The sequence below is a fragment of the Stegostoma tigrinum genome, chromosome 30 (assembly GCF_030684315.1).
Source record: "Stegostoma tigrinum isolate sSteTig4 chromosome 30, sSteTig4.hap1, whole genome shotgun sequence".
In the NCBI taxonomy this organism is placed as follows: domain Eukaryota; kingdom Metazoa; phylum Chordata; class Chondrichthyes; order Orectolobiformes; family Stegostomatidae; genus Stegostoma; species Stegostoma tigrinum.
Window position 1 is genome coordinate 24,100,380 of NC_081383.1, and position 23,883 is coordinate 24,124,262.

Genomic DNA, 23,883 nt, shown 5'->3' on the forward strand with positions numbered 1-23,883 from the left:
AGGACTTGAAACTGTGAAGCTGCAATACTGGGCTGGTATTCCAGTGATGGTTTTTTGCTGCTCATTCATGTCATAATCTCATTTAACGACAACAGAATCTCAGACTGGCATCTCACAGACATTCACTGCAGGTCACGACTGTACATCAGTGACAGACTTCACAAGCACAAATCGCCCCACTGCTGCAGGGTGCTCCAGTAATGAATCCAAAAGAAAAAGTAACATCAGTCCCTGTCCCAATCCAAAGATCAAGGTTTACAATTGGCTACATCATTTTGTGCGAATCCAGAAAATCTTGATCAATTGCATTTGAATTTTCTGAATGATCCTGTAACCTATTTCAGGAACAGAATCTTCCACTGCAAGTGCACACATTCCATCAACGTCACCAAGCTCGACATCAACTCCAATTGGCACAAGCACAACATCGTCAGCAACACTGTCCACAAGTGAAGTTTCAGCAAGTGGATCAACGACTTTCACTCCATCGGTCACACCAATAACTACAGGGAGGCCGACTGAAACATCAACAAGTGTACCGACTACAGTCACTACTGCCGGCGGCACAACAAGTGGTGAGTAAATGAAGGAATTTTTGCCGATGTTCAACTCACCCTTTCTGTGAAAGTATTGTAAATGAGAAAGAATAATTTTTCCAATCATTGAAAACATGATTGTACCATGTTGTTTATAATAATGTTGCACGGGTTATCGTGTGCGATTGGCTCTTCATGCTTGAATTAATGACAAAAATCAGAATTTGTGTCATTGATGGCAATTCTGTGACATTTGAGATATTGTAACTGGAAGAGGTCAAACTTTAGACAAGTTTGGAAAAGTCTCGTTCCCTGCTGTATTTGTGTGAAAATAATAATGTAATCTGATTCAACAACAGTGGAGGAAACTTCGAGGGCAAGTACGGAGATCCCGACAACGCCACCACACACTTCAGCAGCCGCGAGCGCAGCAAGTTCAGTTGCTTCAACATCAAAACTGTCCTCTTCTGAAGTTTCAACAACTACATCAGTCTCATCAACAACTGGTAGGTAAACAAATTCACACTTGTGAACTATTCTTCGAATGACAAATTTTTGAATTGATTACGGAGGAAAGCAGGTACATGAAACACAACTGAATATTTAAGTTGCCTGACGCTGACTTTATTTGGCCACTGTTTAGAAAAGGCAACATCCTTAGCGTTACCCGAATCATGCCAATTGTCGATGTTCTCTTTCTTGGTATCTTGCAACATGTGTATGAAGATTACCTGGAGTAAAATTTCTGTTGGAATATTTTCATATTGTTCTCTACAGTTGAGTTCTCTAATATCCAAGTGTTTGTCATTTTATTATAGCACCAGAAACATCGAATCTAAGTTCACAGACATCCACAGAAGCACTGACCTCTACAACAGCGCGTGCCTCATCCAGTCCTGCAGCGGAAACATCTATGGCAAGTTTGACACAGACGTCAACATCTGAAGCAACAACAGTGTCGTCGCTCGCCACGACAACTGGTGAGTACCAGTGTTCTCCACTCTCGTAGCATTCACATGTCTTTCACTGTCCTGTATGTTTCACAAAGCAGAAGCAATTTATTGCAGAATAATGTCCCTGGTTGACAAGGACGAGATGTCAGCAGACTACCATAAGGTGCCCTTACAAACTAGTGACACTTGCTTGGCAGTATGATCGTCTCACGCTAGTCAGTATCTTAATCAGCACTTGAAACTGTGAAGCTGCAATACTGGGCTGGTATTCCAGTGATGGTTTTTTGCTGCTCATTCATGTCATAATCTCATTTAACGACAACAGAATCTCAGACTGGCATCTCACAGACATTCACTGCAGGTCACGACTGTACATCAGTGACAGACTTCACAAGCACAAATCGCCCCACTGCTGCAGGGTGCTCCAGTAATGAATCCAAAAGAAAAAGTAACATCAGTCCCTGTCCCAATCCAAAGATCAATCTTTACAATTGGCTACATCATTTTGTGCGAATCCAGAAAATCTTGATCAATTGCATTTGAATTTTCTGAATGATCCTGTAACCTATTTCAGGAACAGAATCTTCCACTGCAAGTGCACACATTCCATCAACGTCACCAAGCTCGACATCAACTCCAATTGGCACAAGCACAACAACATCGTCAGCAACACTGTCCACAAGTGAAGTTTCAGCAAGTGGATCAACGACTTTCACTCCATCGGTCACACCAATAACTACAGGGAGGCCGACTGAAACACCAACAAGTGTACCGACTACAGTCACTACTGCCGGCGGCACAACAAGTGGTGAGTAAATGAAAGAATTTTTGCCGATGTTCAACTCACCCTTTCTTTGAAAGTATTGTAAATGAGAAAGAATAATTTTTCCAATCATTGAAAACATGATTGTACCATATTGTTTAGAATAATGTTGCATGGCTTATCGTGTGCGATTGGCTCTTCATGCTTGAATTAATGACAAAAATCAGAATTTGTGTCATTCATGGCAATTCTGTGACATTTGAGATATTGTAACTGGAAGAGGTCAAACTTTAGACAAGTTTGGAAAAGTCTCGTTCCCTGCTGTATTTGTGTGAAAATAATAATGTAATCTGATTCAACAACAGTGGAGGAAACTTCGATTGCAAGTACGGAGATCCCGACAACGCCACCACCCACTTCAGCAGCCGCGAGCGCAGCAAGTTCAGTTGCTTCAACGTCAACACTGTCCTCTTCTGAAGTTTCAACAACTACATCAGTCTCATCAACAACTGGTGGGTAAACAAATTCACACTTGTGAACTATTCTTCGAGTGACAAATTTTTGAATTGATTACGGAGGAAAGCAGGTACATGAAACACAAGTGAATATTTAAGTTGCATGACGCTGACTTTATTTGGCCACTGTTTAGAAAAGGCAACATCCTTAGCGTTACCCGAATCATGCCAATTGTCGATGTTCTCTTTCTTGGTATCTTGCAACATGTGTATGAAGATTACCTGGAGTAAAATTTCTGTTGGAATATTTTCATATTGTTCTCTACAGTTGAGTTCTCTAATATCCAAGTGTTTGTCATTTTATTATAGCACCAGAAACATCGAATCTAAGTTCACAGACATCCACAGAAGCACTGACCTCTACAACAGCGCGTGCCTCATCCAGTCCTGCAGTGGAAACATCTACGGCAAGTTTGACTCAGACATCAACATCTGAAGCAACAACAGTGTCGTCGCTCGCAACGACAACTGGTGAGTACCAGTGTTCTCCACTCTCATAGCATTCACATGTCTTTCACTGTCCTGTATGTTTCACAAAGCAGAAGCAATTTATTGCAGAATAATGTCCCTGGTTGACAAGGACGAGATGTCAGCAGACTACCATAAGGTGCCCTTCCAAACTAGTGACACTTGCTTGGCAGTATGATCGTCTCACGCTAGTCAGTATCTTAATCAGGACTTGAAACTGTGAAGCTGCAATACGGGGCTGGTATTCCAGTGATGGTTTTTTGCTGCTCATTCATGTCATAATCTCATTTAACGACAACAGAATCTCAGACTGGCATCTCACAGACATTCACTGCAGGTCACGACTGTACATCAGTGACAGACTTCACAAGCACAAATCGCCCCACTGCTGCAGGGTGCTCCAGTAATGAATCCAAAAGAAAAAGTAACATCAGTTCCTGTCCCAATCCAAAGATCAAGGTTTACAATTGGCTACATCATTTTGTGCGAATTCAGAAAATCTTGATCAATTGCATTTGAATTTTCTGAATGATCCTGTAACCTATTTCAGGAACAGAATCTTCCACTGCAAGTGCACACATTCCATCAACGTCACCAAGCTCGACATCAACTCCAATTGGCACAAGCACAACAACATCGTCAGCAACACTGTCCACAAGTGAAGTTTCAGCAAGTGGATCAACGACTTTCACTCCATCGGTCACACCAATAACTACAGGGAGGCCGACTGAAACATCAACAAGTGTACCGACTACAGTCACTACTGCCGGCGGCACAACAAGTGGTGAGTAAATGAAAGAATTTTTGCCGATGTTCAACTCACCCTTTCTGTGAAAGTATTGTAAATGAGAAAGAATAATTTTTCCAATCATTGAAAACATGATTGTACCATGTTGTTTATAATAATGTTGCACGGGTTATCGTGTGCGATTGGCTCTTCATGCTTGAATTAATGACAAAAATCAGAATTTGTGTCATTCATGGCAATTCTGTGACATTTGAGATATTGTAACTGGAAGAGGTCAAACTTTAGACAAGTTTGGAAAAGTCTCGTTCCCTGCTGTATTTGTGTGAAAATAATAATGTAATCTGATTCAACAACAGTGGAGGAAACTTCGAGTGCAAGTACGGAGATCCCGACAACGCCACCACACACTTCAGCAGCCGCGAGCGCAGCAAGTTCAGTTGCTTCAACGTCAACACTGTCCTCTTCTGAAGTTTCAACAACTACATCAGTCTCATCAACAACTGGTAGGTAAACAAATTCACACTTGTGAACTATTCTTCGAGTGACAAATTTTTGAATTGATTACGGAGGAAAGCAGGTACATGAAACAGAACTGAATATTTAAGTTGCATGACGCTGACTTTATTTGGCCACTGTTTAGAAAAGGCAACATCCTTAGCGTTACCCGAATCATGCCAATTGTCGATGTTCTCTTTCTTGGTATCTTGCAACATGTGTATGAAGATTACCTGGAGTAAAATTTCTGTTGGAATATTTTCATATTGTTCTCTACAGTTGAGTTCTCTAATAACCAAGTGTTTGTCATTTTATTATAGCACCAGAAACATCGAATCTAAGTTCACAGACATCCACAGAAGCACTGACCTCTACAACAGCGCGTGCCTCATCCAGTCCTGCAGCGGAAACATCTACGGCAAGTTTGACACAGACGTCAACATCTGAAGCAACAACAGTGTCGTCGCTCGCCACGACAACTGGTGAGTACCAGTGTTCTCCACTCTCGTAGCATTCACATGTCTTTCACTGTCCTGGATGTTTCACAAAGCAGAAGCAATTTATTGCAGAATAATGTCCCTGGTTGACAAGGACGAGATGTCAGCAGACTACCATAAGGTGCCCTTACAAACTAGTGACACTTGCTTGGCAGTATGATCGTCTCACGCTAGTCAGTATCTTAATCAGCACTTGAAACTGTGAAGCTGCAATACTGGGCTGGTATTCCAGTGATGGTTTTTTGCTGCTCATTCATGTCATAATCTCATTTAACGACAACAGAATCTCAGACTGGCATCTCACAGACATTCACTGCAGGTCACGACTGTACATCAGTGACAGACTTCACAAGCACAAATCGCCCCACTGCTGCAGGGTGCTCCAGTAATGAATCCAAAAGAAAAAGTAACATCAGTCCCTGTCCCAATCCAAAGATCAATCTTTACAATTGGCTACATCATTTTGTGCGAATCCAGAAAATCTTGATCAATTGCATTTGAATTTTCTGAATGATCCTGTAACCTATTTCAGGAACAGAATCTTCCACTGCAAGTGCACACATTCCATCAACGTCACCAAGCTCGACATCAACTCCAATTGGCACAAGCACAACAACATCGTCAGCAACACTGTCCACAAGTGAAGTTTCAGCAAGTGGATCAACGACTTTCACTCCATCGGTCACACCAATAACTACAGGGAGGCCGACTGAAACATCAACAAGTGTACCGACTACAGTCACTACTGCCGGCGGCACAACAAGTGGTGAGTAAATGAAAGAATTTTTGCCGATGTTCAACTCACCCTTTCTTTGAAAGTATTGTAAATGAGAAAGAATAATTTTTCCAATCATTGAAAACATGATTGTACCATATTGTTTAGAATAATGTTGCATGGCTTATCGTGTGCGATTGGCTCTTCATGCTTGAATTAATGACAAAAATCAGAATTTGTGTCATTCATGGCAATTCTGTGACATTTGAGATATTGTAACTGGAACAGGTCAAACTTTAGACAAGTTTGGAAAAGTCTCGTTCCCTGCTGTATTTGTGTGAAAATAATAATGTAATCTCATTCAACAACAGTGGAGGAAACTTCGATTGCAAGTACGGAGATCCCGACAACGCCACCACCCACTTCAGCAGCCGCGAGCGCAGCAAGTTCAGTTGCATCAACGTCAACACTGTCCTCTTCTGAAGTTTCAACAACTACATCAGTCTCATCAACAACTGGTAGGTAAACAAATTCACACTTGTGAACTATTCTTCGAGTGACAAATTTTTGAATTGATTACGGAGGAAAGCAGGTCCATGAAACACAACTGAACATTTAAGTTGCATGACGCTGACTTTATTTGGCCACTGTTTAGAAAAGGCAACATCCTTAGCGTTACCCGAATCATGCCAATTGTCGATGTTCTCTTTCTTGGTATCTTGCAACATGTGTATGAAGATTACCTGGAGTAAAATTTCTGTTGGAATATTTTCATATTGTTCTCTACAGTTGAGTTCTCTAATATCCAAGTGTTTGTCATTTTATTATAGCACCAGAAACATCGAATCTAAGTTCACAGACATCCACAGAAGCACTGACCTCTACAACAGCGCGTGCCTCATCCAGTCCTGCAGTGGAAACATCTACGGCAAGTATGACTCAGACATCAACATCTGAAGCAACAACAGTGTCGTCGCTCGCAACGACAACTGGTGAGTACCAGTGTTCTCCACTCTCATAGCATTCACATGTCTTTCACTGTCCTGTATGTTTCACAAAGCAGAAGCAATTTATTGCAGAATAATGTCCCTGGTTGACAAGGACGAGATGTCAGCAGACTACCATAAGGTGCCCTTCCAAACTAGTGACACTTGCTTGGCAGTATGATCGTCTCACGCTAGTCAGTATCTTAATCAGCACTTGAAACTGTGAAGCTGCAATACTGGGCTGGTATTCCAGTGATGGTTTTTTGCTGCTCATTCATGTCATAATCTCATTTAACGACAACAGAATCTCAGACTGGCATCTCACAGACATTCACTGCAGGTCACGACTGTACATCAGTGACAGACTTCACAAGCACAAATCGCCCCACTGCTGCAGGGTGCTCCAGTAATGAATCCAAAAGAAAAAGTAACATCAGTTCCTGTCCCAATCCAAAGATCAAGGTTTACAATTGGCTACATCATTTTTTGCGAAACCAGAAAATCTTGATCAATTGTATTTGAATTTTCTGAATGATCCTGTAACCTATTTCAGGAACAGAATCTTCCACTGCAAGTGCACACATTCCATCAACGTCACCAAGCTCGACATCAACTCCAATTGGCACAAGCACAACAACATCGTCAGCAACACTGTCCACAAGTGAAGTTTCAGCAAGTGGATCAACAACTTTCACTACATCGGTCACACCAATAACTACAGGGAGGCCGACTGAAACATCAACAAGTGTACCGACTACAGTCACTACTGCCGGCGGCACAACAAGTGGTGAGTAAATGAAAGAATTTTTGCCGATGTTCAACTCACCCTTTCTGTGAAAGTATTGTAAATGAGAAAGAATAATTTTTCCAATCATTGAAAACATGATTGTACCATGTTGTTTATAATAATGTTGCATGGCTTATCGTGTGCGATTGGCTCTTCATGCTTGAATTAATGACAAAAATCAGAATTTGTGTCATTCATGGCAATTCTGTGACATTTGAGATATTGTAACTGGAAGAGGTCAAACTTTAGACAAGTTTGGAAAAGTCTCGTTCCCTGCTGTATTTGTGTGAAAATAATAATGTAATCTGATTCAACAACAGTGGAGGAAACTTCGATTGCAAGTACGGAGATCCCGACAACGCCACCACCCACTTCAGCAGCCGCGAGCGCAGCAAGTTCAGTTGCTTCAACGTCAACACTGTCCTCTTCTGAAGTTTCAACAACTACATCAGTCTCATCAACAACTGGTGGGTAAACAAATTCACACATGTGAGCTATTCTTCGAGTGACAAATTTTTGAATTGATTACGGAGGAAAGCAGGTACATGAAACACAACTGAATATTTAAGTTGCATGACTCTGACTTTATTTGGCCACTGTTTAGAAAAGGCAACATCCTTAGCGTTACCCGAATCATGCCAATTGTCGATGTTCTCTTTCTTGGTATCTTGCAACATGTGTATGAAGATTACCTGGAGTAAAATTTCTGTTGGAATATTTTCATATTGTTCTCTACAGTTGAGTTCTCTAATATCCAAGTGTTTGTCATTTTATTATAGCACCAGAAACATCGAATCTAAGTTCACAGACATCCACAGAAGCACTGACCTCTACAACAGCGCGTGCCTCATCCAGTCCTGCAGCGGAAACATCTACGGCAAGTTTGACACAGATGTCAACATCTGAATCAACAACAGTGTCGTCGCTCGCCACGACAACTGGTGAGTACCAGTGTTCTCCACTCTCGTAGCATTCACATGTCTTTCACTGTCCTGTATGTTTCACAAAGCTGAAGCAATTTATTGCAGAATAATGTCCCTGGTTGACAAGGACGAGATGTCAGCAGACTACCATAAGGTGCCCTTCCAAACTAGTGACACTTGCTTGGCAGTATGATCGTCTCACGCTAGTCAGTATCTTAATCAGCACTTGAAACTGTGAAGCTGCAATACTGGGCTGGTATTCCAGTGATGGTTTTTTGCTGCTCATTCATGTCATAATCTCATTTAACGACAACAGAATCTCAGACTGGCATCTCACAGACATTCACTGCAGGTCACGACTGTACATCAGTGACAGACTTCACAAGCACAAATCGCCCCACTGCTGCAGGGTGCTCCAGTAATGAATCCAAAAGAAAAAGTAACATCAGTTCCTGTCCCAATCCAAAGATCAAGGTTTACAATTGGCTACATCATTTTTTGCGAAACCAGAAAATCTTGATCAATTGTATTTGAATTTTCTGAATGATCCTGTAACCTATTTCAGGAACAGAATCTTCCACTGCAAGTACACACATTCCATCAACGTCACCAAGCTCGACATCAACTCCAATTGGCACAAGCACAACAACATCGTCAGCAACACTGTCCACAAGTGAAGTTTCAGCAAGTGGATCAACGACTTTCACTCCATCGGTCACACCAATAACTACAGGGAGGCCGACTGAAACATCAACAAGTGTACCGACTACAGTCACTACTGCCGGCGGCACAACAAGTGGTGAGTAAATGAAAGAATTTTTGCCGATGTTCAACTCACCCTTTCTGTGAAAGTATTGTAAATGAGAAGGAATGATTGGAAACATCATTCAAAACATGATTGTACCATGTTGTTTATAATAATGTTGCATGGCTTATCATGTGGGATTGGCTCTTCATGCTTGAATTAATGACAAAAATCAGATTTTGTGTCATTCATGGCAATTCTGTGACATTTGAGATATCGTAACTGGAAGAGTTCACACTTTAGACAAGTTTGGAAAAGTCTCGTTCCCTGATGTATTTTTGTGAAAATAATAATGTAATCTTATTCAACAACAGTGGAGGAAACTTCGAGTGCAAGTCCGGAGATCCCGACAACGCCACCACCCACTTCATCAGCCGAGCGCTCAACAAGTTTAGTTACATCACCGTCAACACTGTCGTCTGCTGAAGTTTCAACAACTACATCAGTCTCATCAACAACTGGTGGGTAAACAAATTCACACTTGTGAACTATTCTTCGAGTGACAAATTTTTGTATTGATTGCAGAGGAAAGCAGGTACATGAAACACAACTGAATATTTAAGGAGCATGATGCTGACTTTACTTGGCCGCTGGTTACAATCGGCAACATCCTTGGCGTTACCCTGGTCATACCAATTGCCCATGTTTTCTTTTTTGGTATCTGGCCATATCTATCTGAAGATTACGTGGAGTACCATTTCTGTTGGAATATTTTCACATTGTTCTCTCCAATTGAGTTCTCTCATATCCAAGTGTTTGTCATTTAATTTCAGCACCAGAAACATCGAATCTAAGTTCACAGACATCCACAGAAGCACTGACCTCTACAACAGCTCGTGCCTCACCCAGTCCAGCAGCGGAAACATCGATGCCAAGTTCGACACAGACATCAACATCTGAAGCAACAACAGTGTCGTCGCTCACCACGACAACTGGTGAGTACCAGTGTTCTCCACTCTCGTAGCATTCAAATGTCTTTCACTGTCCTGTATGTTTCACAAAGCATAAGCAATTTATCGCAGAATAATGTTCCTTGTTGACAAGGACGAGACGTCAGCAGAGTACCATAAGGTCCATTTATAAACTAGTGATACTTTGCTTGGCTGTGTTATAGTCTCACGCTGATGAGTATCTTAATCAGCACTTGAAACTGTGAAGCTGCAATATTGGGATGGTATTCCACTGATGGTTTTATGCTGCTCATTCATGACATAATCTCATTTAACGACAACAGAATCTCGGACTGTAATCTCACAGACATCCACTGCAGGTCACGACTGTACATCAGTGACAGACTTCACAAGCACAAATCGCCCCACTGCTGCAGGGTGCTCCAGTAATGAATCCAAAAGAAAAAGTAACATCAGTCCCTGTCCCAATCCAAAGAACAAGTTTTACAATTGGCTACATCGTTTTCTGCGAATCCTGAAAATCTTGATCAATTGTATTTGAAAATTCTGAATGATCCTGTAACCTATTTCAGGAACAGAATCTTCGACTGCAAGTACACACATTCCATCAACGTCACCAAGCTCGACATCAGCTCCAATCGCCACAAGCACAACAGCATCGTCAGCAACACTGTCCACAAGTGAAGTTTCAACAAGTGGATCAACGACTTTCACTTCATCGGTCACACCAATAACTACAGGGAGGCCGACTGAAACATCAACAAGTGTACCGACTACAGTCACTACTGCCGGCGGCACAACAAGTGGTGAGTAAATGAAAGACTTTTTGCCGATGTTCAACTCACCCTTTTTGTGAAAGTATTGTAAATGAGAAAGAATAATTTTTCCAATCATTGAAAACATGATTGTACCATGTTGTTTATAATAATGTTGCATGGCTTATCGTGTGCGATTGGCTCTTCATGCTTGAATTAATGACAAAAATCAGAATTTGTGTCATTGATGGCAATTCTGTGACATTTGAGATATTGTAACTGGAAGAGGTCAAACTTTAGACAAGTTTGGAAAAGTCTCGTTCCCTGCTGTATTTGTGTGAAAATAATAATGTAATCTCATTCAACAACAGTGGAGGAAACTTCGAGTGCAAGTCCGGAGATCCCGACAACGCCACCACCCACTTCAGCAGCCACGAGCGCAGCAAGTTCAGTTGCATCAACGTCAACACTGTCCTCTTCTGAAGTTTCAACAACTACATCAGTCTCATCAACAACTGGTGGGTAAACAAATTCACACTTGTGAACTATTCTTCGAGTGACAAATTTTTGAATTGATTACGGAGGAAAGCAGGTCCATGAAACAAAACTGAATATTTAAGTTGAATGATGCTGACTTTATTTGGCCACTGGTTAGAATAGGCAACATCCTTGGCGTTACCCAAATCATGCCAATTGTCGATGTTCTCTTTCTTGGTATCTTGCAACATGTGTATGAAGATTACCTGGAGTAAAATTTCTGTTGGAATATTTTCATATTGTTCTCGACAGTTGAGTTCTCTAATATCCAAGTGTTTGTCATTTTATTACAGCACCAGAAACATCGAATCTAAGTTCACAGACATCCACAGAAGCACTGACCTCTACAACAGCGCGTGCCTCATCCAGTCCTGCAGCGGAAACATCTACGGCAAGTTTGACACAGACGTCAACATCTGAAGCAACAACAGTGTCGTCGCTCGCCACGACAACTGGTGAGTACCAGTGTTCTCCACTCTCGTAGCATTCACATGTCTTTCACTGTCCTGTATGTTTCACAAAGCAGAAGCAATTTATTGAAGAATAATGTCCCTGGTTGACAAGGACGAGATGTCAGCAGACTACCATAAGGTGCCCTTACAAACTAGTGACATTTGCTTGGCAGTATGATCGTCTCACGCTAGTCAGTATCTTAATCAGCACTTGAAACTGTGAAGCTGCAATACTGGGCTGGTATTCCAGTGATGGTTTTTTGCTGCTCATTCATGTCATAATCTCATTTAACGACAACAGAATCTCAGACTGGCATCTCACAGACATTCACTGCAGGTCACGACTGTACATCAGTGACAGACTTCACAAGCACAAATCGCCCCACTGCTGCAGGGTGCTCCAGTAATGAATCCAAAAGAAAAAGTAACATCAGTCCCTGTCCCAATCCAAAGAACAAGTTTTACAATTGGCTACATCATTTTTTGCGAAACCAGAAAATCTTGATCAATTGTATTTGAATTTTCTGAATGATCCTGTAACCTATTTCAGGAACAGAATCTTCCACTGCAAGTGCACACATTCCATCAACGTCACCAAGCTCGACATCAACTCCAATTGGCACAAGCACAACAACATCGTCAGCAACACTGTCCACAAGTGAAGTTTCAGCAAGTGGATCAACAACTTTCACTACATCGGTCACACCAATAACTACAGGGAGGCCGACTGAAACATCAACAAGTGTACCGACTACAGTCACTACTGCCGGCGGCACAACAAGTGGTGAGTAAATGAAAGAATTTTTGCCGATGTTCAACTCACCCTTTCTGTGAAAGTATTGTAAATGAGAAAGAATAATTTTTCCAATCATTGAAAACATGATTGTACCATGTTGTTTATAATAATGTTGCATGGCTTATCGTGTGCGATTGGCTCTTCATGCTTGAATTAATGACAAAAATCAGAATTTGTGTCATTCATGGCAATTCTGTGACATTTGAGATATTGTAACTGGAAGAGGTCAAACTTTAGACAAGTTTGGAAAAGTCTCGTTCCCTGCTGTATTTGTGTGAAAATAATAATGTAATCTGATTCAACAACAGTGGAGGAAACTTCGATTGCAAGTACGGAGATCCCGACAACGCCACCACCCACTTCAGCAGCCGCGAGCGCAGCAAGTTCAGTTGCTTCAACGTCAACACTGTCCTCTTCTGAAGTTTCAACAACTACATCAGTCTCATCAACAACTGGTGGGTAAACAAATTCACACTTGTGAGCTATTCTTCGAGTGACAAATTTTTGAATTGATTACGGAGGAAAGCAGGTACATGAAACACAACTGAATATTTAAGTTGCATGACGCTGACTTTATTTGGCCACTGTTTAGAAAAGGCAACATCCTTAGCGTTACCCGAATCATGCCAATTGTCGATGTTCTCTTTCTTGGTATCTTGCAACATGTGTATGAAGATTACCTGGAGTAAAATTTCTGTTGGAATATTTTCATATTGTTCTCTACAGTTGAGTTCTCTAATATCCAAGTGTTTGTCATTTTATTATAGCACCAGAAACATCGAATCTAAGTTCACAGACATCCACAGAAGCACTGACCTCTACAACAGCGCGTGCCTCATCCAGTCCTGCAGCGGAAACATCTACGGCAAGTTTGACACAGATGTCAACATCTGAAGCAACAACAGTGTCGTCGCTCGCCACGACAACTGGTGAGTACCAGTGTTCTCCACTCTCGTAGCATTCACATGTCTTTCACTGTCCTGTATGTTTCACAAAGCTGAAGCAATTTATTGCAGAATAATGTCCCTGGTTGACAAGGACGAGATGTCAGCAGACTACCATAAGGTGCCCTTCCAAACTAGTGACACTTGCTTGGCAGTATGATCGTCTCACGCTAGTCAGTATCTTAATCAGCACTTGAAACTGTGAAGCTGCAATACTGGGCTGGTATTCCAGTGATGGTTTTTTGCTGCTCATTCATGTCATAATCTCATTTAACGACAACAGAATCTCAGACTGGCATCTCACAGACATTCACTGCAGGTCACGACTGTACATCAGTGACAGACTTCACAAGCACAAATCGCCCCACTGCTGCAGGGTGCTCCAGTAATGAATCCAAAAGAAAAAGTAACATCAGTTCCTGTCCCAATCCAAAGATAAGGTTTACAATTGGCTACATCATTTTTTGCGAAACCAGAAAATCTTGATCAATTGTATTTGAATTTTCTGAATGATCCTGTAACCTATTTCAGGAACAGAATCTTCCACTGCAAGTACACACATTCCATCAACGTCACCAAGCTCGACATCAACTCCAATTGGCACAAGCACAACAACATCGTCAGCAACACTGTCCACAAGTGAAGTTTCAGCAAGTGGATCAACGACTTTCACTCCATCGGTCACACCAATAACTACAGGGAGGCCGACTGAAACATCAACAAGTGTACCGACTGCAGTCACTACTGCCGGCGGCACAACAAGTGGTGAGTAAATGAAAGAATTTTTGCCGATGTTCAACTCACCCTTTCTGTGAAAGTATTGTAAATGAGAAGGAATGATTGGAAACATCATTCAAAACATGATTGTACCATGTTGTTTATAATAATGTTGCATGGCTTATCGTGTGGGATTGGCTCTTCATGCTTGAATTAATGACAAAAATCAGATTTTGTGTCATTCATGGCAATTCTGTGACATTTGAGATATCGTAACTGGAAGAGTTCACACTTTAGACAAGTTTGGAAAAGTCTCGTTCCCTGATGTATTTTTGTGAAAATAATAATGTAATCTTATTCAACAACAGTGGAGGAAACTTCGAGTGCAAGTCCGGAGATCCCGACAACGCCACCACCCACTTCATCAGCCGAGCGCTCAACAAGTTTAGTTACATCACCGTCAACACTGTCGTCTGCTGAAGTTTCAACAACTACATCAGTCTCATCAACAACTGGTGGGTAAACAAATTCACACTTGTGAACTATTCTTCGAGTGACAAATTTTTGTATTGATTGCAGAGGAAAGCTGGTACATGAAACACAACTGAATATTTAAGGAGCATGATGCTGACTTTACTTGGCCGCTGGTTACAATCGGCAACATCCTTGGCGTTACCCTGGTCATACCAATTGCCCATGTTTTCTTTTTTGGTATCTGGCCATATCTATCTGAAGATTACGTGGAGTACCATTTCTGTTGGAATATTTTCACATTGTTCTCTCCAATTGAGTTCTCTCATATCCAAGTGTTTGTCATTTAATTTCAGCACCAGAAACATCGAATCTAAGTTCACAGACATCCACAGAAGCACTGACCTCTACAACAGCTCGTGCCTCACCCAGTCCAGCAGCGGAAACATCGATGCCAAGTTCGACACAGACATCAACATCTGAAGCAACAACAGTGTCGTCGCTCACCACGACAACTGGTGAGTGCAAGTGTTCTCCACTCTCGTAGCATTCAAATGTCTTTCACTGTCCTGTATGTTTCACAAAGCATAAGCAATTTATCGCAGAATAATGTTCCTTGTTGACAAGGACGAGACGTCAGCAGAGTACCATAAGGTCCATTTATAAACTAGTGATACTTTGCTTGGCTGTGTTATAGTCTCACGCTGATGAGTATCTTAATCAGCACTTGAAACTGTGAAGCTGCAATATTGGGATGGTATTCCACTGATGGTTTTATGCTGCTCATTCATGACATAATCTCATTTAACGACAACAGAATCTCGGACTGTAATCTCACAGACATCCACTGCAGGTCACGACTGTACATCAGTGACAGACTTCACAAGCACAAATCGCCCCACTGCTGCAGGGTGCTCCAGTAATGAATCCAAAAGAAAAAGTAACATCAGTCCCTGTCCCAATCCAAAGAACAAGTTTTACAATTGGCTACATCGTTTTCTGCGAATCCTGAAAATCTTGATCAATTGTATTTGAAAATTCTGAATGATCCTGTAACCTATTTCAGGAACAGAATCTTCGACTGCAAGTACACACATTCCATCAACGTCACCAAGCTCGACATCAGCTCCAATCGCCACAAGCACAACAGCATCGTCAGCAACACTGTCCACAAGTGAAGTTTCAACAAGTGGATCAACGACTTTCACTTCATCGGTCACACCAATAACTACAGGGAGGCCGACTGAAACATCAACAAGTGTAGCGACTACAGTCACTACTGCCGGCGGCACAACAAGTGGTGAGTAAATGAAAGACTTTTTGCCGATGTTCAACTCACCCTTTTTGTGAAAGTATTGTAAATGAGAAAGAATAATTTTTCCAATCATTGAAAACATGATTGTACCATGTTGTTTATAATAATGTTGCATGGCTTATCGTGTGCGATTGGCTCTTCATGCTTGAATTAATGACAAAAATCAGAATTTGTGTCATTGATGGCAATTCTGTGACATTTGAGATATTGTAACTGGAAGAGGTCAAACTTTAGACAAGTTTGGAAAAGTCTCGTTCCCTGCTGTATTTGTGTGAAAATAATAATGTAATCTCATTCAACAACAGTGGAGGAAACTTCGAGTGCAAGTCCGGAGATCCCGACAACGCCACCACCCACTTCAGCAGCCACGAGCGCAGCAAGTTCAGTTGCATCAACGTCAACACTGTCCTCTTCTGAAGTTTCAACAACTACATCAGTCTCATCAACAACTGGTGGGTAAACAAATTCACACTTGTGAACTATTCTTCGAGTGACAAATTTTTGAATTGATTACGGAGGAAAGCAGGTCCATGAAACAAAACTGAATATTTAAGTTGAATGATGCTGACTTTATTTGGCCACTGGTTAGAATAGGCAACATCCTTGGCGTTACCCAAATCATGCCAATTGTCGATGTTCTCTTTCTTGGTATCTTGCAACATGTGTATGAAGATTACCTGGAGTAAAATTTCTGTTGGAATATTTTCATATTGTTCTCTACAGTTGAGTTCTCTAATATCCAAGTGTTTGTCATTTTATTATAGCACCAGAAACATCGAATCTAAGTTCACAGACATCCACAGAAGCACTGACCTCTACAACAGCGCGTGCCTCATCCAGTCCTGCAGCGGAAACATCTACGGCAAGTTTGACACAGACGTCAACATCTGAAGCAACAACAGTGTCGTCGCTCGCCACGACAACTGGTGAGTACCAGTGTTCTCCACTCTCGTAGCATTCACATGTCTTTCACTGTCCTGTATGTTTCACAAAGCAGAAGCAATTTATTGAAGAATAATGTCTCTGGTTGACAAGGACGAGATGTCAGCAGACTACCATAAGGTGCCCTTACAAACTAGTGACATTTGCTTGGCAGTATGATCGTCTCACGCTAGTCAGTATCTTAATCAGCACTTGAAACTGTGAAGCTGCAATACTGGGCTGGTATTCCAGTGATGGTTTTTGGCTGCTCATTCATGTCATAATCTCATTTAACGACAACAGAATCTCAGACTGGCATCTCACAGACATTCACTGCAGGTCACGACTGTACATCAGTGACAGACTTCACAAGCACAAATCGCCCCACTGCTGCAGGGTGCTCCAGTAATGAATCCAAAAGAAAAAGTAACATCAGTCCCTGTCCCAATCCAAAGAACAAGTTTTACAATTGGCTCCATCATTTTGTGCGAATCCAGAAAATCTTGATCAATTGCATTTGAATTTTCTGAATGATCCTGTAACCTATTTCAGGAACAGAATCTTCCACTGCAAGTGCACACATTCCATCAACGTCACCAAGCTCGACATCAACTCCAATTGGCACAAGCACAACAACATCGTCAGCAACACTGTCCACAAGTGAAGTTTCAGCAAGTGGATCAACGACTTTCACTCCATCGGTCACACCAATAACTACAGGGAGGCCGACTGAAACATCAACAAGTGTACCGACTACAGTCACTACTGCCGGCGGCACAACAAGTGGTGAGTAAATGAAGGAATTTTTGCCGATGTTCAACTCACCCTTTCTGTGAAAGTATTGTAAATGAGAAAGAATAATTTTTCCAATCATTGAAAACATGATTCTACCATGTTGTTTATAATAATGTTGCATGGCTTATCGTGTGGGATTTGCTCTTCATGCTTGAATTAATGACAAAAATCAGAATTTGTGTCATTCATGGCAATTCTGTGACATTTGAGATATTGTAACTGGAAGAGGTCAAACTTTAGACAAGTTTGGAAAAGTCTCGTTCCCTGCTGTATTTGTGTGAAAATAATAATGTAATCTGATTCAACAACAGTGGAGGAAACTTCGAGTGCAAGTCCGGAGATCCCGACAACGCCACCACCCACTTCAGCAGCCGCGAGCGCAGCAAGTTCAGTTGCATCAACGTCAACACTGTCCTCTTCTGAAGTTTCAACAACTACATCAGTCTCATCAACAACTGGTAGGTAAACAAATTCACACTTGTGAACTATTCTTCGAATGACAAATTTTTGAATTGATTACGGAGGAAAGCAGGTACATGAAACACAACTGAATATTTAAGTTGCATGACGCTGACTTTATTTGGCCACTGTTTAGAAAAGGCAACATCCTTAGCGTTACCTGAATCATGCCAATTGTCGATGTTCTCTTTCTTGGTATCTTGCAACATGTGTATGAAGATTACCTGGAGTAAAATTTCTGTTGGAATATTTTCATATTGTTCTCTACAGTTGAGTTCTCTAATATCCAAGTGTTTGTCATTTTATTATAGCACCAGAAACATCGAATCTAAGTTCACAGACATCCACAGAAGCACTGACCTCTACAACAGCGCGTGCCTCATCCAGTCCTGCAGCGGAAACATCTACGGCAAGTTTGACACAGACGTCAACATATGAAGAAACAACAGTGTCGTCGCTCGCAACGACAACTGGTGAGTACCAGTGTTCTCCACTCTCGTAGCATTCACATGTCTTTCACTGTCCTGTATGTTTCACAAAGCAGAAGCAATTTATTGCAGAATAATGTCCCTGGTTGACAAGGACGAGATGTCAGCAGACTAACATAAGGTGCCCTTCCAAACTAGTGACACTTGCTTGGCAGTATGATCGTCTCACGCTAGTCAGTATCTTAATCAGCACTTGAAACTGTGAAGCTGCAATACAGGGCTGGTATTCCAGTGATGGTTTTTTGCTGCTCATTCATGTCATAATCTCATTTAACGACAACAGAATCTCAGACTGGCATCTCACAGACATTCACTGCAGGTCACGACTGTACATCAGTGACAGACTTCACAAGCACAAATCGCCCCACTGCTGCAGGGTGCTCCAGTAATGAATCCAAAAGAAAAAGTAACATCAGTCCCTGTCCCAATCCAAAGATCAAGGTTTACAATTGGCTACATCATTTTGTGCGAATCCAGAAAATCTTGATCAATTGCATTTGAATTTTCTGAATGATCCTGTAACCTATTTCAGGAACAGAATCTTCCACTGCAAGTGCACACATTCCATCAACGTCACCAAGCTCGACATCAACTCCAATTGGCACAAGCACAACAACATCGTCAGCAACACTGTCCACAAGTGAAGTTTCAGCAAGTGGATCAACGACTTTCACTCCATCGGTCACACCAATAACTACAGGGAGGCCGACTGAAACATCAACAAGTGTACCGACTACAGTCACTACTGCCGGCGGCACAACAAGTGGTGAGTAAATGAAAGAATTTTTGCCGATGTTCAACTCACCCTTTCTGTGAAAGTATTGTAAATGAGAAAGAATAATTTTTCCAATCATTGAAAACATGATTGTACCATATTGTTTATAATAATGTTGCATGGCTTATCGTGTGCGATTGGCTCTTCATGCTTGAATTAATGACAAAAATCAGAATTTGTGTCATTGATGGCAATTCTGTGACATTTGAGATATTGTAACTGGAAGAGGTCAAACTTTAGACAAGTTTGGAAAAGTCTCGTTCCCTGCTGTATTTGTGTGAAAATAATAATGTAATCTGATTCAACAACAGTGGAGGAAACTTCGAGTGCAAGTCCGGAGATCCCGACAACGCCACCACCCACTTCAGCAGCCGCGAACGCAGCAAGTTCAGTTGCTTCAACGTCAACACTGTCCTCTTCTGAAGTTTCAACAACTACATCAGTCTCATCAACAACTGGTAGGTAAACAAATTCACACTTGTGAACTATTCTTCGAGTGACAAATTTTTGAATTGATTACGGAGGAAAGCAGGTACATGAAACACAACTGAATATTTAAGTTGCATGACGCTGACTTTATTTGGCCACTGTTTAGAAAAGGCAACATCCTTAGCGTTACCCGAATCATGCCAATTGTCGATGTTCTCTTTCTTGGTATCTTGCAACATGTGTATGAAGATTACCTGGAGTAAAATTTCTGTTGGAATATTTTCATATTGTTCTCTACAGTTGAGTTCTCTAATATCCAAGTGTTTGTCATTTTATTATAGCACCAGAAACATCGAATCTAAGTTCACAGACATCCACAGAAGCACTGACCTCTACAACAGCGCGTGCCTCATCCAGTCCTGCAGTGGAAACATCTACGGCAAGTTTGACTCAGACATCAACATCTGAAGCAACAACAGTGTCGTCGCTCGCAACGACAACTGGTGAGTACCAGTGTTCTCCACTCTCATAGCATTCACATGTCTTTCACTGTCCTGTTTGTTTCACAAAGCAGAAGCAATTTATTGCAGAATAATGTCCCTGGTTGACAAGGACGAGATGTCAGCAGACTACCATAAGGTGCCCTTCCAAACTAGTGACACTTGCTTGGCAGTATGATCGTCTCACGCTGGTCAGTATCTTAATCAGGACTTGAAACTGTGAAGCTGCAATACTGGGCTGATATTCCAGTGATGGTTTTTTGCTGCTCATGCATGTCATAATCTCATTTAACGACAACAGAATCTCAGACTGGCATCTCACAGACATTCACTGCAGGTCACGACTGTACATCAGTGACAGACTTCACAAGCACAAATCGCCCCACTGCTGCAGGGTGCTCCAGTAATGTATCCAAAAGAAAAAGTAACATCAGTTCCTGTCCCAATCCAAAGATCAAGGTTTACAATTGGCAACATCATTTTGTGCGAATCCAGAAAATCTTGATCAATTGTATTTGAAAATTTTGAATGATCCTGTAACCTATTTCAGGAACAGAATCTTCGACTGCAAGTACACACATTCCATCAACGTCACCAAGCTCGACATCAACTCCAATCACCACAAGCACAACAACATCGTCAGCAACACTGTCCACAAGTGAGGTTTCAGCAAGTGGATCAACGACTTTCACTCCATCGGTCACACCAATAACTACAGGGAGGCCGACTGAAACATCAACAAGTGTACCGACTACAGTCACTACTGCCGGCGGCACAACAAGTGGTGAGTAAATGAAAGAATTTTTGCCGATGTTCAACTCACCCTTTCTGTGAAAGTATTGTAAATGAGAAAGAATAATTTTTCCAATCATTGAAAACATGATTGTACCATATTGTTTATAATAATGTTGCATGGCTTATCGTGTGCGATTGGCTCTTCATGCTTGAATTAATGACAAAAATCAGAATTTGTGTCATTCATGGCAATTCTGTGACATTTGAGATATTGTAACTGGAAGAGTTCACACTTTAGACAAGTTTTGAAAAGTGTCGTTCACTGCTGTATTTGTGTGAAAATAATAATGTAATCTGATTCAACAACAGTGGAGGAAACTTCGAGTGCAAGTCCGGAGATCCCGACAACGCCACCACCCACTTCAGCAGCCACGAGCGCAGCAAGTTCAGTTGCATCAACGTCAACACTGTCCTCTTCTGAAGTTTCAACAACTACATCAGTCTCTTCAACAACTGGTGGGTAAACAAATTCACACTTGTGAACTATTCTTCGAATGACAAATTTTTGAATTGATTACAGAAGAAAGCAGGTACATGAAACACAACTGAATATTTAAGGAGCATGATGCTGACTTTATTTGGCCGCTGGTTCGAATCGGCAACATCCTTGGCGTTACCCTGGTCATACCAATTGCCCATGTTTTCCTTCTTGGTATCTTGCAACATATGTATGAAGATTACATGGAGTACCATTTCTGTTGGAATATTTTCACATTGTTCTCTCCAGTTGAGTTCTCTAATATCCACGTGTTTCTCATTATATTACAGCAACAGAAACATCGAATCTAAGTTCACAGACATCCACAGAAGCACTGACCTCTACAACAGCTCGTGCCTCACCCAGTCCAGCAGCGGAAAAATCCACGGCAAGTTCGACTCAGACATCAACATCTGAAGCAACAACAGTGTCGTCGCTCACCTCGACAACTGGTGAGTACAAGTGTTCTCCACTCTGGTAGCATTCAAATGTCTTTCACTGTCCTGTATGTTTCATAAAGCAGAAGCGATTTATTGCAGAATAATGTAGCTTGTTGACAAGGACGAGAAGTCGGCAGACTACCATAAGGTGCAGTTACAAACTGGTGATACTTGCTTGGCAGTATGATCGTCTCACTCTAGTCATTATCTTGATCACACTTGCAACTGTGAAGCTGCAATATTGGGATGGTATTTCAGTGATGGTTTTGTGCTGCTCATTCATGTTGTAATCTCATTTAACGACAACAGAATCTCAGACTGTCATCTCACAGACATTCACTGCAGGTCACGACTGTACATCAGGAACAGACTTCACAAGCACATGTCGCCCCACAGCCGCAGGGTGCTCTCGTAATGAACCTAAAAGACAAAGTGACATCAGTCCCTGTCCCAATCCAAAGAACAAGTTTTACAATTGGCTACATCATTTTGTGCGAATCCAGAAAATCTTGATCAATTGTATTTGAATTTTATGAATGATCCTGCAACCTATTTCAGGAACAGAATCTTCCACAGCAAGTACACACATTCCATCAACGTCACCAAGCTCGACATCAACTCCAATCGGCACAAGCACCACAGCATCGTCAGCAACACTGTCCACAAGTGTGGTTTCAACAACTGGATCAACGACTTTCACTCCATCGGTCACACCAATAACTACAGGGAGGCCGACTGAAACATCAACAAGTGTACCGACTACAGTCACTACTGCCGGCGGCACAACAAGTGGTGAGTAAATGAAAGAATTTTTGCCGATGTTCAACTCACCCTTTCTGTGAAAGTATTGTAAATGAGAAAGAATGATTGGAAAAATCTTTGAAAACATGATTGTACCATGTTGTTTATAATAATGTTGCATGGCTTATCGTGTGCGATTGGCTCTTCATGCTTGAATTAATGACAAAAATCAGAATTTGTGTCATTCATGGCAATTCTGTGACATTTGAGATATCGTAACTGGAAGAGGTCAAACTTTAGTCAAGGTTGGAAAAGTCTCGTTCCCTGCTGTATTTTTGTGAAAATAATAATGTAATCTGATTCAACAACAGTGGAGGAAACTTCGAGTGCAAGTACGGAGATGCCGACAACGCCACCACCCACTTCAGCAGCCGCGAGCGCAGCAAGTTCAGTTGCATCAACGTCAACACTGGCCCCTGCTGAAGTTTCAACAACTACATCAGTCTCATCAACAACTGGTGGGTAAACAAATTCACACTTGTGAACTATTCTTCGAGTGACAGATTTTTGAACTGATTACGCAGGAAAGCAGGTACATGAAACACAACTGAATATTTAAGTTGCATGATGCTGACTTTATTTGGCCACTGGTTAGAATAGGCAACATCCTTGGCGTTATCCGAATCATGCCAATTGTCGATGTTCTGTTTCTTGGTATCTTGCAACATATGTATGAAGATTACCTGGAGTAAAATTTCTGTTGGAATATTTTCATATTGTTCTCTCCAGTTCAGTTCTCTTATATCCAAGTGTTTGTTGTTTTATTATAGCACCAGAAACATCGAATCTAAGTTTACAGACATCCACAGAAGCACTGACCACGACAACAGCTCGTGCCTCATCCAGTCCAGCAGCGGAAACATCTACGGCAAGTTCGACACAGACGTCAAAGTCTGAAGCAACAACAGTGTCG

The 23,883-nt window shown here is 41.6% G+C and overlaps 1 protein-coding gene across 1 annotated transcript in view; it reads left to right on the forward strand.

The window, feature by feature from the left end:
* The window catches only part of LOC132206059 (serine-rich adhesin for platelets-like), a 34,974-nt gene extending 13,302 nt beyond the window's left edge, over positions 1-21,672 (forward strand). Inside the window, exons 26-64 of the mRNA XM_059638428.1 lie at positions 345-575; positions 896-1,042; positions 1,355-1,516; positions 2,064-2,297; positions 2,618-2,764; positions 3,077-3,238; positions 3,786-4,019; positions 4,340-4,486; positions 4,799-4,960; positions 5,508-5,741; positions 6,062-6,208; positions 6,521-6,682; positions 7,230-7,463; positions 7,784-7,930; positions 8,243-8,404; positions 8,952-9,185; positions 9,506-9,652; positions 9,965-10,126; positions 10,675-10,908; positions 11,229-11,375; positions 11,688-11,849; positions 12,397-12,630; positions 12,951-13,097; positions 13,410-13,571; positions 14,118-14,351; positions 14,672-14,818; positions 15,131-15,292; positions 15,841-16,074; positions 16,395-16,541; positions 16,854-17,015; positions 17,563-17,796; positions 18,117-18,263; positions 18,576-18,737; positions 19,285-19,518; positions 19,839-19,985; positions 20,298-20,459; positions 20,758-20,851; positions 21,007-21,114; positions 21,561-21,672. Of these exons, the coding sequence (XP_059494411.1) occupies positions 345-575; positions 896-1,042; positions 1,355-1,516; positions 2,064-2,297; positions 2,618-2,764; positions 3,077-3,238; positions 3,786-4,019; positions 4,340-4,486; positions 4,799-4,960; positions 5,508-5,741; positions 6,062-6,208; positions 6,521-6,682; positions 7,230-7,463; positions 7,784-7,930; positions 8,243-8,404; positions 8,952-9,185; positions 9,506-9,652; positions 9,965-10,126; positions 10,675-10,908; positions 11,229-11,375; positions 11,688-11,849; positions 12,397-12,630; positions 12,951-13,097; positions 13,410-13,571; positions 14,118-14,351; positions 14,672-14,818; positions 15,131-15,292; positions 15,841-16,074; positions 16,395-16,541; positions 16,854-17,015; positions 17,563-17,796; positions 18,117-18,263; positions 18,576-18,737; positions 19,285-19,518; positions 19,839-19,985; positions 20,298-20,459; positions 20,758-20,851; positions 21,007-21,114; positions 21,561-21,672 (6,827 nt within the window). The remainder of the gene's footprint in view (positions 1-344; positions 576-895; positions 1,043-1,354; positions 1,517-2,063; positions 2,298-2,617; positions 2,765-3,076; positions 3,239-3,785; positions 4,020-4,339; positions 4,487-4,798; positions 4,961-5,507; positions 5,742-6,061; positions 6,209-6,520; positions 6,683-7,229; positions 7,464-7,783; positions 7,931-8,242; positions 8,405-8,951; positions 9,186-9,505; positions 9,653-9,964; positions 10,127-10,674; positions 10,909-11,228; positions 11,376-11,687; positions 11,850-12,396; positions 12,631-12,950; positions 13,098-13,409; positions 13,572-14,117; positions 14,352-14,671; positions 14,819-15,130; positions 15,293-15,840; positions 16,075-16,394; positions 16,542-16,853; positions 17,016-17,562; positions 17,797-18,116; positions 18,264-18,575; positions 18,738-19,284; positions 19,519-19,838; positions 19,986-20,297; positions 20,460-20,757; positions 20,852-21,006; positions 21,115-21,560) is intronic.
* Positions 21,673-23,883: the final 2,211 nt, after the last annotated feature.